At 32.4% G+C, this 18,696-nt stretch overlaps 1 protein-coding gene across 1 annotated transcript; it reads left to right on the top strand.

Annotated features, from left to right (window-relative positions):
• Positions 1-16,628: 16,628 nt before the first annotated feature.
• Positions 16,629-17,876, top strand: LOC117913262 (two-component response regulator 24-like). Its single transcript, XM_034828217.1, has 2 exons — positions 16,629-16,847; positions 17,700-17,876. The coding sequence occupies exons 1-2, from the start codon at positions 16,629-16,631 to the stop codon at positions 17,874-17,876; spliced, it is 396 nt and encodes a 131-aa protein (XP_034684108.1).
• Positions 17,877-18,696: the final 820 nt, after the last annotated feature.

The following is an 18,696-nucleotide window of genomic DNA, read 5'->3' as shown; positions in this document are numbered from 1 at the left end:
TTGTACAACTTTATGAAATTCATACAACCAAAAGTTATAATAAAATATATTATAGTTTGAAGTTATGATAATAAGCATGTAAATGATATTTACATATTATAAAAAAATTAATATTTTGTATCAAGTTATACAAAATAGGTTAGTGGTTGATAATTTTTAAAATTTTTTTTTTTAAACTCTTATAACTAAAAGTTATGTAGAGTCATTGGTAGAAATATCTTCATATAGAAGTGAAATTTTAGTTTACATGAACGGATGATATTTAAACTTAATATTCTTGTGTTAGAGGTAATATTTTGGAATATTTTATATTTTAGTTGTTTAATACACAATATAATCTTTCCATATGATATAATAATTGAGATTAATTTTAATCTTCATTTTCCCATTGAAAAAAATATGGATATTTCTTTGAATACCCTTGAATAACCAAAAGTCCAATAGGGAATATCGAAAGAATGGTGAATGGGTGATTTTAAAATTTTAAATCAATATTTGTAAATTATGATTACTTTTCTTATCTAAAATATTATAGGGATAACTTGGATATTCAAATAGGATTTTACCCCAATAAAAATATGATTTTTACGGTTAATTGATATCAAAGGATTAACAATATATGTTGAAGTATGTTGGGATAATAATAACCAGACAAATAGCCAACCTAACAAACTCAATAATAATCCCAACAAATCAATAATTGGTTATAGGTATAACCACCACAAGATAACCAATTCAACAAACTCAATAACCAATTAACCAATTAATCCAATATATTTAATATCTTCAACCATAATATATGTAGGAATAAATATAAACTTTTTGAAGTAGTCCTGCAAGATATTTGGATAAATCAAATTAACCTATTATAGGCAATTCAAATGTAATATCAAATACAAGGAGATAAACAATGTGACACAAGATTTTACGTGGAAAACCCCCACAAATTGTGGAAATAAAAAACCATGAGGTCTAAGACCTATCAATCGAAATCCACTATTCAAAATTAAGTTACACATATTTACATGGTCGTTTTACCCTAAAGACTTACTCTTCGATACCTACAACTCGATCCATGTTCGTGACACAACAACTACTTTTGGCTCCTTAGTAGATCATTTGGTCTCTCTGAAGGGATTACAATCTTTAACCAACAATTCAAAGAATCAATTCTTTGAATGAGAGAACGAGAATGGTGTGGCAAATTGGGTTTTCCTTCCAAAGAGTATTTCTAAAGAATGAGAGGTCTCTAACACTTAAATCTCTATGATCTCTAATCTCTTAACTTGAATCTCTTACCCTCAAAAGATTACAAGGGAGGTATTTATAGGCAAAAGTCATAAGGATTTCGGTATCTCAAGTTTCCAAATTAGAGTTGGATTGAAATTCATTCAAAATATGTTTCTATACTCAACAAGACTGTCATGACCGCTTGAGTGGACTTAGACTGCTTGAACAGGATTAATCGCTTGAGCACTCTAACCACTTGAGCGAGATGAACTGCTTGAGCATTCCTTGCTTTTTGAGAAATTATTTTTAAAAACATTTTAGGTTAAAAAATGATATTGAACTTTTTATACCTTAAATAAGCCTTTATATCACAAGCCAAAAAAATTTAGACGTACCTGTGACTTTCCAATTGGACAAACAACAACCTTTGATCTTTAATGAAGAGCAAGTCACTATTTGAAAAGAATTATATGGCCAAACATAAATTGGAATAAAATTGCTAACATATAATCAAGACTCAATGTCCTAACACGCATATTTGAGAGTGATATATAACACTCAAATATATTTGCTATTCTTATAAAAAGTTAAGATCTCTAGATAACATATATACTTATATTTTGAAAATTCTTGATAATATCCTTTTATCTATTTTAATGCAATTTCAATTTCTAAATATTCTAAGAAGCATGTAAAGAATTCCTCTTATGTAAAGGGCTTATGTGTCTAGAATTTAATACTAAAATTATGTGTTGAAAATATAGAAAACTTTATGAGAAAATTGGTTTTCCTAAGACATAATTTATTAGGATGTGATCTTTTTTTATGGGTCTTGTTTATAAAAAAAAATATGTAAATAAATATTATATTTATATGGAGAAATTTTAAAATTTAGTCTCTTTTTGGATTATAGATTAACATATTTTTTTTTTCTTATTTGAATCTTAAAGGCAAACCCCGAGTGTTGAAAGATTTCATTTTGAATATTGTATGAGATATGTAATATTTTTGGTATATCTAAGAAAATATATGTGATTTTTCATAAGATTTTGTACATGACTATCTATGTTGATATCTATGTTGAGATTTGATATTATTTTAATTTTATGGCATAAATGTAAGGAAATCTTTTTAATTTTAGTATGCATGTTTCAATATCATGCTTGATGAAAAGTAAAGATTTTGTTTTGATATAATTGAAATATATGAAAACTTATACAAATATGCATATGTATGAAGTATATATCCACTTAAGGAACTACTATGACCATAATTTCCATGAGCACAACAAATTAGAATCACCTAAGGGGACATTTTATCTCAATTCTATGAGATATCATGGTGTTTCTATTGAGAATACCTATTGTTACCGACTTTCATCAATAGTGACCTAATCTATAAGAAATATATGATTAGCTTACGATCTCACTCGCAAGTTAAAACCACTACTAACTTTAACACAAACTAAATATTCTCTCAAGGGTGAGAGACAACACAATGAAACAACTCAAGGAAGTCATGACTACTTAACATCCTTAAGTCGTGACTCACCGTAGGTCATGTCTAATGTGTAACCATACACGTTAGTGCTTTTACCATGGGAAACCCATCCTAATGGCCAAAACCAACTATCTCTCAAATTTGGAAGGAGTACATTATAACCTCAAATGGATTGTCTAAGTCCACAAACTAATTGTGAAAAAATCATCTACTTGCAAGGAACCCATGTTTTGGATCTTTCATGCAACTCCTAAGGCACAAAAGTCATGTACAATGCAAAAGCTGCTAGGTAAGAATGCTCATAAATACAATGCATGGAATAAGGATAGATAAAAGTAAAATTGGAATATTATTAATAAATAATGAACTCCAAATATGTTACATCATGTCATGCTTTTAAAGGTTCGATCATGAAAGGGACACATTAGACCAAACTCTTGGGATGGCACTTGTATGGAAACCCTACTTGACTCTCTAGGGCGTTTTTCTCTAGTTGTACTGGTGGCTTCATCTAAGTGGTTCTTACGTACTCACCGATTGCTTTATTCAAGATCTTTGCTTATAGGCGATGAAGAGCCATTAACCAATAATTGATTGTCAACTTGAAATAAGGATTCCATATCAGACGACTAAACCCTTATTGTTGTACTTCAGGATGGAGCAAAAATAGTTCGACTGATAGAACGATGACTCTTTCTACTAATGTGGTGCCTTGAGCTCACAATTCAACATTTTCATGTCTTAACTAATTAACATGTCGAAGCAAAGTTTGTACACGTTGTTTATATTCTACTTGCCTTTTTCTCCATTTTTTACTTGAAAGACATTAGATATTTCGTTAATTCCAACATGTTGAGTCTAAGATGGGGTGTTGACACCAATTGCAGAGGTTGGTGCTCAATCAAGAGTCAACATGCTGGAATTGACAAAAGAAGCTAGACGATTCCAATTATTGGTGTCTTTCCATTGACAACACTAATTATTGGTTCTCGACCAACATCAACTTTTCTACCAAAAAGTGGAAGTGTCGGTACTCTTCATAGTGTGCTTGTACAATGACATTGGAATGTAGCCAATTTAAAGAAATACTATCTACAAAGAGTAAGTCTCATTATATCCTATTTTACTATGTCCTTATATTTTAACTGTTATAAAGCATAAAAACGCTCCTACTCATTGTATAAACATTTTCTGTGAAAAATGAGTGTTGCTCAAATACCACTCAAATAATAACCAAAAGTGGAAACACCTAGATAGATTGGGCTATGTTTCTCCCATTATGCTCATAATAGATGTTTTCCTATATACAACACATATACATGGGATGCAACTCTTTTAGTGCCTTCTAATGGATTTATTAAATTAAAAAATGCCACTTAGACATTATAACCCTACACTGTGGCTACTTATGCTTTACTTTAGGATAATGATGCTTTATGTAACTTTGATAATGAATTACCATTTCTGGAAAGTTTGTTGCCCTTGTAAATTTGAAATACATATTTATTGATATTCTGAAACTAAATTGAAATTGATGGACAATATAACTACCAGGTGTTCTAGTTCCCTTAGTTTCTCTCCTTGGCATTAAATGAGATATGGGTGTAATAAATTAAAGCAAGTATATTTTCTTCATATTTTGTTTAATGAGGAATATACCCTATATAGAAGTGGTTCACAGAACAATAGAAAACTAGTAAAGGAAAAAGAAAATTTTAGGCTAGAAGTCAGGTTAACAAAACACAAGGGATTTGCAATGAATATGAAAAGTAACTAGTTCTACAATCACTCTAAATTAAAAAAAGAATTACTACTCATGCCAACACTCCCCCTCAAGTTAGTGCATAGATGTCTCTAATGCCCAACTTCTCTAATGAGTTATGGAAGCTCTTGAAATAGCCTTTGTAAGCATATCTATGAATTGATCTTCTAACATGACGAAATAAAATTGAATGACTTTTTCTTCAAGATTTTGTTTGATAAAATGTCAATCCACTTTAATGTGCTTAGTACAATCATGTTCAATTAGGTTATGAGAAATTTCAATTGCTACCTTGTTGTCACAAAACAAATTCATTTTTGTGGTTGGTGCAAACCCAATCTTGGTTAACAGCTTCTTGAGCTAAAGAAGCTCACAAAGTCCTTTGGATATTCCTTTGAACTCTACTTCAACACTAGACAATGCTACCACCTTCTATTTTTTACTTCTCCATGTAACCAAATTATCACCAACAAAGGTGAAATACCTCGATCTTGGCTTTTTATAAGTAGTAGTTCTTGCCTAATCCTCATTTGTGTAACCATCAACATTGAGATGGTGATTCATAGAGAACATGATTCCTTTACCTAGGACAAATTTTAAGTAGCAAAGCATTTGAATTACCACCCTCATATGATTTTTCATTAGGGTTGTGCATGAATTGGCTTACTATGCTAATAACGTATATATCCAAACAAGTATGAGATAAATAGATTAGTTTACTCCCTAATCTTTGATATCTCTCTTTATTGGTTGGAACTTGATTTGAATGTTCTCCAAGTTTGTGATTTTGAACAATCAATGTATTAGCTAGCGAACAATCAACCATCCCCACTTCAGATAATAAGTCTAACACATATTATTTTTAGGAAAGAATTAAATATACCTTAGCTTGATCTAGCCACTTCTATTCCCATAAATTATTTTAGTCCTCCTAGGTTCTTCATCTCAAACTCGGTCCCCATCCATTTCTAAAGCTTGGAAATTTCTTTTGTGTCGTCTCCTATGATAATCATATCATCCACATAGATTATCAAGGTAGTTATCTTTCCTTGTTGATGGTAAAAAAAAAAAAAACAAGAATGATCTAAGATATCTTATTGAAAACCATGTTTTCTCATAACCAGGTTGAAATGACCAAATCATGCTTGAGATGACTGTTTCAGTCCATACAATGCCATTTGCAACTTATATACTACTCTAATTCTTGATGATGCAATGTAACTCAGTGGAATATCCATATACACTCGGTGGAATATCCATATACACCTCATCCTCAAGGTCTCCATGAAGAAAGACATTTTTCATGTCGAATTGGTGTAAAGGTCAATCTAAATTTGTTGCTAGAGATAGTAAAACTCTAATAGTGTTTAGTTTTGCCATTGGTGAGAATGTCTCCTAATAGTCTATGTCGTATGTCTACTTGTATCCTTGGCTACAAGCCTTGCCTTATATTGCTCAATAGACCCATCTGTCTTATGCTTAAGGGAGAACACCCATTTACACCCTATTGTTTTCTTCCCCTTCAATAGCAAAACAAGATCCCATGTCTTGTTCTTTTGTAGCGCCTCCATTTTCTCTTGAATTTCTTAGGCCCATTTCAGATCTGTTAAGGCTTTGTGTACTCTACAAGGAACATGTCAAGAGGACAACTTGTGCACAAAGACTTTATGAGGCTCAAATAGTCTCTAGGTGGTTACATAATTAGCAATTGGGCACTTTGATCATTTCTCTTCAACATTTAATGGGTATTAAACTAGAGGTTTACCTCTATTATGCCTAAAAGGTAAGTGATAACCAGTTGGAATATCTAAAGCTTGACTAGAAGATGGTACAAAGGTACTTACCTCAAGAATATCTTTGGAGAACTATTGTTGGGTATATAAGGGAAAGAGGTTTTTTTATCCAAAGGGTCCAAATTCACCTTCCTCCATATTGTTGCCACCATTTCCATTGTTTTCATCATCATTTTCTGCACTATTCTCTTTATGTTCTTTGACTATTGTCACCTCATTTCTTCCCTTTATTACCTTGCTAGATCCAGGTTCTTGATCAATTTCCTTAACTTCCTCAAAACCCCACCACTTCTGTTCTTCATCCCATGTTTCTCCCTAAAGATCATAAGTGGATGTTGGTGAAGAGTAAAAATTTTCAAATTCCAAAAAAGTGACATTCATCGTGACATTGGTACGTTTAGTGGAAGGAATGTAGCAACAATAACTTTTTTTTGTTTGTATTATACCCTATAAAAATGCAACAAACGCCATAAGGATCAAGTTTCGTTCATTGATTTTTATGTAGATGAACAAACGCAACACATCTAAATATGCATGGTAGAATAAGCAGTATGGACAGTAAGGTAATATGGTTAGATAAAGCCTATAATGGGGTATGAAAGTTCAATACCTTTGAGGGCAATTAATTCAATAAATGTATACTAGTAACAAAAACATCATCCTAGTGTCAACCATGCGTTTTTGCTCTGATTAACAAACCACATGTCATTTCTACAATATGTTTGCTCTTTTGCTCAGTCCCGCCATTTTGTTGTGGAGTTTGAGTATAAGAAGTTTCTTGAAGAAATCCATTTAATAGAAAATAGGCCTAACATAAATTCTTATGTAGATCTCTAATCAAGTATCTTATTTATGAATTCTTGGTTGACATACTTGCCTTCATTATCTAATCGAAGAATTTGAACTTTAGTTGAGAATTGATTTTGCATCATGGCATGAAATGCAAGAAAAACACACCAAATACCTCATCCTTATGTTTTAACAGATACAACTAGGTCATTCAGATATAGTCATCTATAAAGGTTACAAACCAATGAATACTATAAAGAGTTATGTGGGAAGGTCCCTAAACATTGAAATGAATCAAAACAAAAAGAACATCAATTTTATTTGAACTAGGAAAAGACACACAGTGACTCTTAACTAAAATGCAAGTATCACATTTAAAGTTTTGAATAATCCAAATCATAAATAATAGAGGAAATTAGTGTTTCATATAACTAAATAATGGGTGCTCCAAAAGACGATGCCACAACCAAATATACTTTTGCTTAGCACTGATCGAATGTTGCACATTATTGACACTACCAACACTGAAGTCATCCATATAATATAACCTCCTTCTCTTAGTACCATGCTTAATGATCTCCTTGGTGAGAATATCTTAGAAGAGGCAAAAAAAATAGGATATATTAAAGTGATGCAATTTAGTTCTTTATTTGCTTGGCCTATAGACATTAACTTATTAGAAAGAGATGGTACCAATAAAGTATTTGACAGAGAAAGTGAGAGTGATAAGGCTATAGTTCTAGCCGTTGAAATTGGATATGTAACCCCATTGGCATTGACAATGTGATTCCATTTTGGCTCCATAGTCTTAACAAAACCATTTGGACAAAATGTCATGTGTGTTGGAGTTGAGAATTTCTTGAGCAATAGTCATCTTCTTGCCACACACTTCCTCATACCTGCCACATAAGGCTTGCCTAGTTTTACCCCGGGATCACCTTTTCCGATGATTAAGTTAGTTGGGATTTTATAGAAAAGGTAATATTTTTTAATGCTGCTATTTTTTTTCTTCCTCTTCTTGGACTTGCCAGTAGCATTCATACACCTTTCAACCTTTGATAGGCGTGGAGATCACGGGAGCACTTTTTGGCCATTTCAAGCGGTTACCACCTCAAATGTTAACTGTCTCCACTACTCTTCGTGGGCCGTTCTCCCACGTTCTATTTCCCACTTTACCTGTTGAGCTATTTACGTTAGCCAGGTCATTAGGCTAGATGGGCTTTTAATTCTAGCCTAAACTGGCCCAACGCAGTAGATAGTTTTTTAGGTAGGCCTGTTATCCCCATTTGCGAGGTGCCCACAATTGCCCCTAATTTTTTGTTGACCTTTGGCTGAGGTAAAACAAAAAATACTTTTTCATTTTAAATAGGAACATATTTTCCTTAATTTTCTAGACTTTCCAATTTTTATATTGGAAGCACATACCTACGTACCCTCCAGCCGCCTTTTGAGGTTTCTCTTGCTCCCTAGTGGTGACACCCATACCATGCTTTTTCAAATTGCAAAAGTTGTAATATTATTCCTTTTGGAGTCTCAACAACAATGTTACCACACAGCGACATTCTTGTTTTTTCGTCTTCCATTTGCATCAAGTTACCAATCCTGCGTTATCGGTGTTCAAGTGAGGAAAACTCATCTCTTTCATCATTTTTATATACTAATTCAGATTTTTGTTCTATTTGCTTCATTTACATTCTTGCTTTCTTAGATAAAGAGTTTTTTTTTTTTCATTTGGTCCCTTGAACTCTGCATGAAAGTGCACTCAAAAGCCTTTTTATAAGGTTTCCTTCTCCCTTCCTTTTCCTGCTAGTAGTGCAAACCCTTATAGAATGTCGAAGCAATTTGAAGGTTCTATGAAAAAGAAAAGACCTTAAAAGGGTTCCTCTTAAAACAACACAGCCCGCGCTTTAGTTCGTATTGTGGACGATTTTGCCACTAATGAATTCAGAAGGGATTTCAATATTCCAAACAATGTTGATATCCAACTACTGCGCAACACCACACCCATCCCAACTGATACACATAAGAAACACCCCATGTGCTTCACTAGAAAGTAGTTCCATGCCGAGCTGTGCTTACCTTTATCTTCATTAGTGCGGGAGTTTTTGCACTATACCCAAATTCTGCTCTTATTTGTTCATCCGAACTTGATCTGCATTATCACGGGCTGCTCTGTTTTAAATTAGTTATTCAATCTCGAGTTGTTTTTACTTGAAATTCTTTTCATTTACACTATTAAGTTGAACAAATGAGGGAAATTCCTCATTTATGCTTGTAGAAGGCAATTGTAATTGATCATGAACCTGTCAGATTTTGGGAAAGTTTGGGCCATTGGACACGTGATTGTTTATAGAGAATGGGAATTTTCAACTCCAGATCCTCGTGGTCCTTACCCCTTGAATCATACTCTTAAATTGCCTAGTAAGTGCCCTAATACCACTTTATTTATTTATTTATTATTATTATTATTATTTTATAATATTTGTCTAATCTTGCTCCCGGACAGCTGAAAACTGCCGAGGACGCCTAGTTGAGTGGGTAGAAAAACATTCCTGGTAACGACTTACCAAGCTGTTCAACATCGATCTCAAGCAAATAAAGTTTTCTCTTTTACTTATCAAGACCAATCTTCAAAGCGTGTTCTCGAACCCAAACCCTTTCATCCCTCAAATTTTTCCAAGGATTGCTCATAGCGACCTAATTCCCAGGGTGCATTTTGTTCCAAAAGACTTTGAAGTAGACAAATCTTTTGGCTTTTTTGATACTAGCACAGAAGTTGTTGGGAAAAGTGAGCAACCTGTCCCACCAACAAGGCTCGACAAACTACCCGACTTGGTCCCTCTGTCACAACTCCGCTCTTTTCGTTTGAGCACACTCCTTTTGCCCAAGGCTCAACTTCTACTACCCCAACAGACATGCCACTACTAGTATTGAACAGTGATTTTGTTGAACAGAATGAGCCAACTCCTTTGATTGTGGAGGACAAGCTTGGCACAGAAGGTATGACCCCTGACATTTTTAGTCGGGTTAGAGAGAGAAAAAAAAAAAAGAAAAAGACTATATGTTGACCCATCTAAGACTACCCAACCAACTTTTGCCATGCTTCAAAAGGTGTTGGCTACACAAAGTGCTTTACCGGACACTACTCCACAAGCGGCTCCTCACGATAAGATTATTTTTCCTGGCCTACTTCCAATGGGGAATATGCACCGTCACAAGATTGGTCCCATTTCAACTAAGGAGGTAGGGGAAATCCTAAACCAATATTCCTCATTTACCATTACTGATCCTCCTTTATCAGATATGAGTGTTTTTTTTCCTACTACTGAGCAGATCACCATAGAGGTTCCTGACTGGCCAGACTTGAACTTTATTGCAAATGTTCCCATCGGGGCTCCTATCCGGGTTGTTCAGACGACAATTGCTATTTGAGGGCTGGATAAAGATCAAATTATCAAAATGGTACTATAGACCCTCCATTTTGTCCTCTTAGCACATGTCCTATAAAGTATTTGTCCTATATTTTACAGCAATTCCCTAGTAGCCCATTACTACTCATGTAACCTATCTTTTCTAAGCTACCTTAGGGACTTTGGTTGAGGGATTCATCTAACTCCATTGTGACTTTTGGTAGCCTTAGTTTAGACTTAGGTCCATTTAGGCACCTTAGGCCCATTAGGCATCGTAGGCCCACTTACGCACTCTAGGCCCATTTAGGCACCTTAGGCCTATTAGGCACCACCTTAGACCCACTTAGACACCTTAGGCCCATTAGGCACCACCTTAGGCCCACTTAGGCACCCTAGGCCCACTTACGCACCGTAGGCCCATTTAGGCACCGTAGGCCCATTTAGGAACCCTAAGCCCACTTAGGTACCCTAGGCCCATTTAGGCACACTAGGCCCATTTAGGTACACTAAGCCCATTTAGGCACACTAAGCCTATTTAGGCACCCTAAGCCCATTTAGGCACCCTAGGCCCATTTAGGCACACTAGGCTCACTTAGGCAATTGCATGGATGCATGGTTGCATGGCTCGTATGGCTTGCATGTGCTTGATTTTGTTTTTTTATCTCTCTCAATTTATTAGTTTTATTCATTTATTTACTTATTTTTAGAAAATTGCATGAGCTTAATGATTATATTAATTTCATTTTTGTTTATCTATTTATTAATTTATTTTGATAGAAAGTTGCTTAAGTTTGCAATGACATGTTTTTTTTTATAACTGGAACATGAACTTAGGTTCCTCTTTATTCTAATTTTTTGTTGAGAGGTTTGTCTATTGAAAACCTAAGAAGGTGAGGAGAACCAGTCTCCAGAGAATATTTTTTAGTGCAATCTCATTATGCTTCTGCATTTTGATATTGATAGTGAAGATCACAAATTTTTGCTATATTATTTTGGTTATTTTAAAAATAACTTATTAGCTTGGCTAACAAATGGAATGTTGGATGTACTGTTATTGAGATGGCCACTGGAAAGTCTCCTTGGACCCAACAGCACCAAGATGTACACACTTGTAGTGCATTTCAATCTTTGATTTATTTGTTTTTCACTCGATTCTGCTGATTTCTAAGATTATATTCGATTTAACTTTAGTGTCCTTGATTTCAGAAGTTTCTACGCATATTAACTAATGATGGGTTGCTGCTCTCTTTTATATTGGGACATCCTAGAATTTTCTAAAATGGCATCATCTTCTTCTCCAATCTTTTTTTTTTGGTGTCTCCATTAGCGTTAGAAACAAGTATTTGGTTTCTTTGGAGTATCTACAGACATGTACTTCGCTCTTTCTTCCATGGGGAGATCAAAGAACCTTTGGCTCACGTCAATCATGCTGCTTATGATATCACTGGGAATCCCATGATTCACCAACTGCATTAATCTATAAACAGCCCATCTCTTGTAAGTTCCAAATTCAGCTATATGTCTCGAGAAAATTTAAGTCATACTTTTAGGCAAAATGATCTTGAACTGAGCAATACCCACCTGAAAAAACTCATCTTCTTCACAAGCATTAGTGAGAGACTTGAGGATTTGGTGCCTATTGGAACCTTGCAACTCAGCAAAATCGATTATAGGCAACTTAAGATTATGCTTAGCTGCATTGGGTCCTCCATTATCTGAACTGGGTCGTTGAGAGTCAGGCAATGTGTACTTGTTAGGAACTTTGGCAATGCCATTTTCACATAGGTGCTTCACTCATTTCTGGTAGTGGCTTTCTAATGGATCATTCTCTTACTTTTTCAGATTAGGAACTACTGCCTTCGCCTTTTGACATTTATTCAATTTTATTTAAGAGTTTTAGTCTAAATTGTTATTATATTGCAGAGTTATTAGGATGATCTTTGCTGAAGTTGTTGCCCTATATGGCCTCATTGTTGGGATTTTTGCTGCCTATTAAGAATTAATTTTACAAATGGTGATTCTACTCAGGACAAGCTCTTTTCTTCAAAATTCTTTTTTGTGGGTTTTAAGTTGTGGATTGAGAATGTTTTAAGTTGTTTTTTCTTTTCATTATCCAATGATATAACTTGCAGAATTAGATTTTGTGTTTAAACTTCTGTTTCAATCCAATTATCCATCAAATTTCTAGTGTACGTTCAGACTTTTGATGCAAGATGTGCTCTTCTAGTGTCTGTTATTTTATCTAACAAATAGTTTTTTCTCACAAAAGCTGATAAAGGCTTGATTTCTCTTGAAAATATCTTAATTGATAAGTAAGAAAAGGTAGCTAAGAATGTTAATTGAAAATAATTAAAAAAAAAAAGATCTATAGTAGCGACCAAGGAAAGCCACATCCATATGAACCTTATAGTAGAGGCTAAGAATGAATTGTGTCCAACATGGTACCTATGAAACCATTAGTAGCAGCCAAGGACAAGCTGCATCTATAAAAAGCCTATGGTAGGGCTGTACCAACATCAAACCAAGTGGATCAGTGCGGCCCTCTAGGATTAAGTCTACATGCCAACACATTCTTATATAACTGAATGGGGAATCTAAAGCACTTTTTGTTCTCATTTACATCCGATGCGTGATAAGAATGATAAAATTATGAAAGTTAGATGGTTAGGTTGAAGTTCAAAAGAAAGAATGATCACTCTTAGATTACAATTAATTAATAAATGTTGCTAACAAAAATATAATATATTCATTACAAAAAATTTGTAATATTTATATTTAAATAATAAAAGTAAAATAATTAATATTTTAAAAATATTAAATTAAAATATATGTAACTTTTAATATGTAGTTAAATTAAATAATTAAATTTTCTTCCATTTTTAATATATTCATGTTTAAATATTATATATATTTAATTAATAAAATTTAAAATATTAATAAAAATATCAACTATTGCAACATATTAAATTAAATTTTCCTAGTAAATAAAAATCTTTGTATTAACCCAGAAAAGCAAAGGTGTTGGAAACTCTTTTCCACACCAAGAAAAAAAAAAATCTATTTTAAGAAAACAAAGGAGCAACAAGAAAAAAAAAACAAAAATTCCTGTGAACATATTGTAGCTCAACACACACAAAAAGAAAAAGATATTACAGAGAAAGAAACTAGAATTTACATAGCAAGTTGCCATTGTAAAAGTGTTTATCCTCAGTCCAAATGGTGTTGTTAACATTTGCAATTCAACTCCGTTTTTTCTTGATGATCTAATGCAAGGTGGACACCTCCAACAAGATTAACACCACCACAATTCTAAATCCTATTGTTATGTCTCTATTTGTATATGACAATTGTTTCTAAGTTGGGAAAATAAAATTAAAAATAAAAGCCTAAAAAATCCTTCACAAACAAAACATTATCATAAAATCCCTAAATAAATCAAAAGTCAACGAAAAAAAAGACATTACTAAAAACCCTAGAGAGACTTAAATAAATAAGTATTGACCTGAAACATAAAATTGAATGAATTCATGGAAATCCATTAAAGAAATATCTATCACAAGCTTTTATAATTTTTTTTAAAGAAAAGTTAAAATCATCAAATGCATTTATATCAAAGCCCAATGTTATATATATATATATATATATATATATATATATATATATATAATATATATATATATATATATATATATATATATATATCTGAGAAGATACCTTTCATAAACAAGCGACACAATTTTTGACTCCAATCAATTCATCAACAATCTACTTTCTCAAGAATTGAAATTAAAACAAAAATGAAAGGCATAAGCAAGAGCAAAATGATATTAGCTCAAGCTTGTACCTATTAATTTATGTGGAATTATCGAATTTCCCAACAACTTCCCTTGTTAGAAGCAATTCCACTACACAAACAATTATACCAAATCTGCAAAATCCAAACAAATTTAAAATATCTTTTTTTAAAAAAAGAAACAAATGCCTTGAGAGGGAAAGATTGGACAAACCAAGGGAAATAGAAAAATATGAGATCTTGCAGAAAATAAGATGACTATCTTTAGTTTCAAGGTGAACACAAAGAAATAAGGAAGCAAAAGGTGCAGATTAGATGAATAAAGCTAGAGAAAAAGAAGAAAATATAGTGAAAGAAAACACAAAGAATGGAGAAGAGTTGTAATGAGGGTGGAAGTGTGACATGGCAAGAGTTGAGGTGGGGTTGTATTATGGTTTAGCAAAGTCAAATGATGTGCTTAAAAGTAGTGTGAAAAAAATAGATCATTCACACATCACCACTAAAATGAGTGTTGGATGTGAAAGAGACCTTGTTGGTAGATCTTTGGTATTTCATCAAGGTGTAAGAGTTCTTGTCAGGGTGAAGGAAAACTCACTTTATTTGGTAGGTGTGAAATGGAGCTCGATCAATATGTTATTTAGCAATGTGAATGAAAACTCATAAATGGGTATATATAGGAAGTTCGAAAATAATGCTTTACAAAAAATGCCAAGGAAATGGAAACAAGAATTATTTAAGGATGCTTATATGAAACGATAAGAATTTGTAACGTAAGCACCATAATTTACTAGGTCTCTACCAAGCACAATTGTATATTAGAAATTATATTAAATATTGTTGTTTTTTAAAAGCACAAAGGAAGAGCGTCATTATATACAATTTTTGCAGTAGCCTAACCTAAAGTCTAAGCCCAACTAATGCGTGAGTTTGGACCTATACGTCAAGTTTTAGGCCTTGACTATTTATTTTATTTGAAGCCTTAATAAACTTAGGATGTTTTAGTTCTATTTGCTATTTAAATTAAATTTGTTGATAATATCTTTCTTTGAATATAAAAGATGAAAAAAATCATTGCAAAATTGACATAACTCTTGTACACTGATTTCTATTTAAAATTTCAAACAAATTCATACACATTTAATCTTGATACAATAACCAAATGTCATTTTAGTCCTTGTAAAAAGCTTAAGCTTATCTTGTATAACTAGCTTAAGTTTGATGGAAAACCTATGAGCATACCTATTCACACCTTAACCTACTTATTTAGCCCACTGAATTTCAAGCTACACTACATTTCAACCCTTGAATTGAATAGTTGTTTTGTAAAAGGGAGATCTCACTTAAAATGTTCAAATCCATATATAAAATACTCTAAATACTTGGATCTTTTCTTATTGTGATTTTGTATCTAAATTATAGAACCATGTTTCTCTTAGATCTTTCCAAAAAGAGATCTGTAGATTTCTTAGCATCTAAATGTATCTAATAAAGAGAGAAAAATATCCATTTTTTGGATTCCATTTGATATGCCTTCAATACCTTTTTCTCAATGTACCTTGTGATTGAGATACTTTCTTAAATGCATACCAAGGAGCATTTTCAAATTGTTCTATTTATTTAAAGTTTTGGGCATTTGTTCAAGCATAAACAAGGAGCTGTTCTCCAATTACTTCAAACTCTCCATTCCTGTTAGTATTACCTTCCTCAAGACCTTCAAGGTGATAAACTTAGCCTATACTAATAGAGTGATATCTTGAATTTTAGTTTCCAAGTAATCATTAACACTTTCTCTTTTTATTTTATGATTGAAATTTTAGAAATTTGAATCATAGTTGTTATTTTTAATATTAACCAAGGGTTCAATGCAAGGCCATATGCAAGCCTAGATGGCTTACATAGGCAAATTTCTCTCAAACAAACTTATGATTTAAAGAGAAGCTTATCATTTGCTCATTTAAATCGAGTTACACTATTCACATAAGGCATAAAATAAAGCATTAAACTATGCTTATTGCCATATTTGTATTGGTTTTGTATGCAACACATTTTACAACAAGATTCAAAATCCTAAACATGTAAAATTTATCTTAGCCTTTTTTTTTTCCTCTTCAACTCACAAAATTTCCAACTCTCTCTTTTTCTCTCTATCTTAACTCCAACATGCCTTTCCTTATAAATGAGAAAATAAGATTTAGTGCAAGATTTAAAATGAATTAGCCTCTTTCTTGTCAGCATATAGTTTATAGACTTAAGGTTTAGTTCATTACTAAATAAATTTCACTGCATATTAGAACTATATGGTTAAAAATATTATTTTTGTCTATGCAGGAAATAAAATATTATAGAAGAAAATGGGATTTGGAAAGTATTCATCTAGCTCAAAGATTTCTGCACTTGTTGTAGATGATGACACTATAATTCAAAAAATCCACAAAGCACTTCTAACTAAACTTGGACTAGAAGTGAATGTTGTGGCAAATGGTAAGGAAGTTCTTGATCTTTATAGATCAGGAACGTCTTTTGATCTTATCTTTATGGATATGGAAATGCCAATCATGGATGGACCTGAGGTACGTTATTCAATTTTAACTTCCTTATTGAAAAAAGAAAAAAAGGAATGTTTCATCTTCCTCATTGTATAGAAGGACATTATAAGTTTAGAAAATAAGACAACATCATTTTTGTTAGAGAGCATGATATTCATATACAACCCAATCCTATAGTTTAAACTTTTAGGAAAATTAGTTACTCAACATGGTATCAAAGCTTGGTTTGGCGGGAGGTCATGGGTTCGAGCCGCCTCTTTGTAATTTGCATATTTGTTTTCTCCATTTGGTATCTCTCTTAGGGAGGGTGTTAGAGAGCATGATATGCATATTCAACCCAATCCTATAGTTTAAACTTTTAGGAAAATTAGTTACTCAACATGGTATCAGAGCTTGGTTTGGCGGGAGGTCATGGGTTCGAGCCGCCTCTTTGTAATTTGCATATTTGTTTTCTCCATTTGGTATCTCTCTTAGGGACGGTGTTAGAGAGCATGATATGCATATTCAACCCAAATTCTCTAGGGTTAAGCTTTTTGGGAAAATTGATTATTTACTTTATTTAAGAAACAACTCATTTTTAAACCATGTTTTCAAGGAAAGTTTTTATTTTATTTTTTTTCATTTTTATTTTTCTTAATAATATGATTCACAAAAGTCTTTTTTAGCCCTTCTGCTATAACATTTAAGCAAACATTTATATTTTTAATTATTTTCTATTTCCCTTTAAAATTAGAAAACCATTCTCAAATATCAAAACTAAATAAGCCTTATCTCTCTACATAATAATAGTTTAAGAAAAATTATCAATGTCACAAGTGTTCATATAATCAATCTATTCCAATTCTCATGTGTTCTTGAATTACTATAATGTGATAGGCAACAAAAGAGCTGCGAGCAATGGGTGTACAAAGCATCATCATGGGTGTCACTTCACGTGATCTTGACTCGGAGAAGGAAGCATTCATTGCATCAGGTTTGAATGATTGTTACATGAAGCCCTTGACTATAAGCAAGATTAGCTCTCTATTGCAAGAGCTTATGAAAAAGAATTAGAAGTTCAAAATGGAGTTGCTACATGCAACTTTATGTGCTCAATTGTATTTGAGATACAAGAAAAGTAGCAAAACAAATGCTTTAGCTTAAATGAAATGATTTACATAGGGCATTTTGTTAATATCTTATTTAGAAAAAGAGGAAAGTCTCTTCTATGATTTTGAAAAATCAAAATAGAAATTTTGTAGATATCTATATTGATGGGGATGATATTTACCCTTAATTGGCATGACCTATGGTCTACTTGTCCTATGTTCTATCAATATTTGTTAATTGGATAACAATGGTTAAAATTTTGGGTAATATTCTTTATTAAATAAACATTTAAATATTTTATTTATAAATTTTTTTAATTTACAACTCTCACTTTCTCTCTCTCTCTCTCTTTATTCTTTGTCTCTCTCTCATTTGGCGAATACAAAGCCAACATTTCTTTTATTAAGACAACTTTTAAACTTTGTTTTTTTATTTCCTAAATAACCATCTCTAACAAGAGAGATGGAGCTTGCTTAATTTACTTGTTGCAAATTTTCATATTAGTACAATTGCACTAACCATACTAAATTTATTTAAAAACAATGGATTAAACCAATTATCTTTAATAATATTTTGATAATCATGTATCATCATTCATTGCTATAGAATGATTAATGAATAAGTCCAAGTCATAATAATATTTAGATTGGATAATTAGGAAATGCTATATGAAAACAAAAATACACCTTCAAACTAAGGAAGCATGTTTTGATTCAATTGAGAACCAATTGAAAAGTTTTTGAAAAAAAGTACATACTAGAAAAGTGTCATTGAAAGATTAATG

The sequence above is a fragment of the Vitis riparia genome, chromosome 4, assembly GCF_004353265.1.
Source record: "Vitis riparia cultivar Riparia Gloire de Montpellier isolate 1030 chromosome 4, EGFV_Vit.rip_1.0, whole genome shotgun sequence".
Classification (NCBI taxonomy): domain Eukaryota; kingdom Viridiplantae; phylum Streptophyta; class Magnoliopsida; order Vitales; family Vitaceae; genus Vitis; species Vitis riparia.
Note: the sequence above shows the minus strand (reverse complement) of the source record. Positions and strands in the feature narration are given on the sequence as shown.

What these genes read in the sequence shown, in the direction of transcription:
- LOC117913262 (XM_034828217.1), top strand. Translation starts at nt 16,629, where the DNA reads ATGGGATTTGGAAAGTATTCATCTAGCTCAAAGATTTCTGCACTTGTT. An exon ending in CAATCATGGATGGACCTGAG is followed by an intron (nt 16,848 to 17,699) that starts GTACGTTATTCA and finishes ATAATGTGATAG; the next exon opens with GCAACAAAAGAGCTGCGAGC.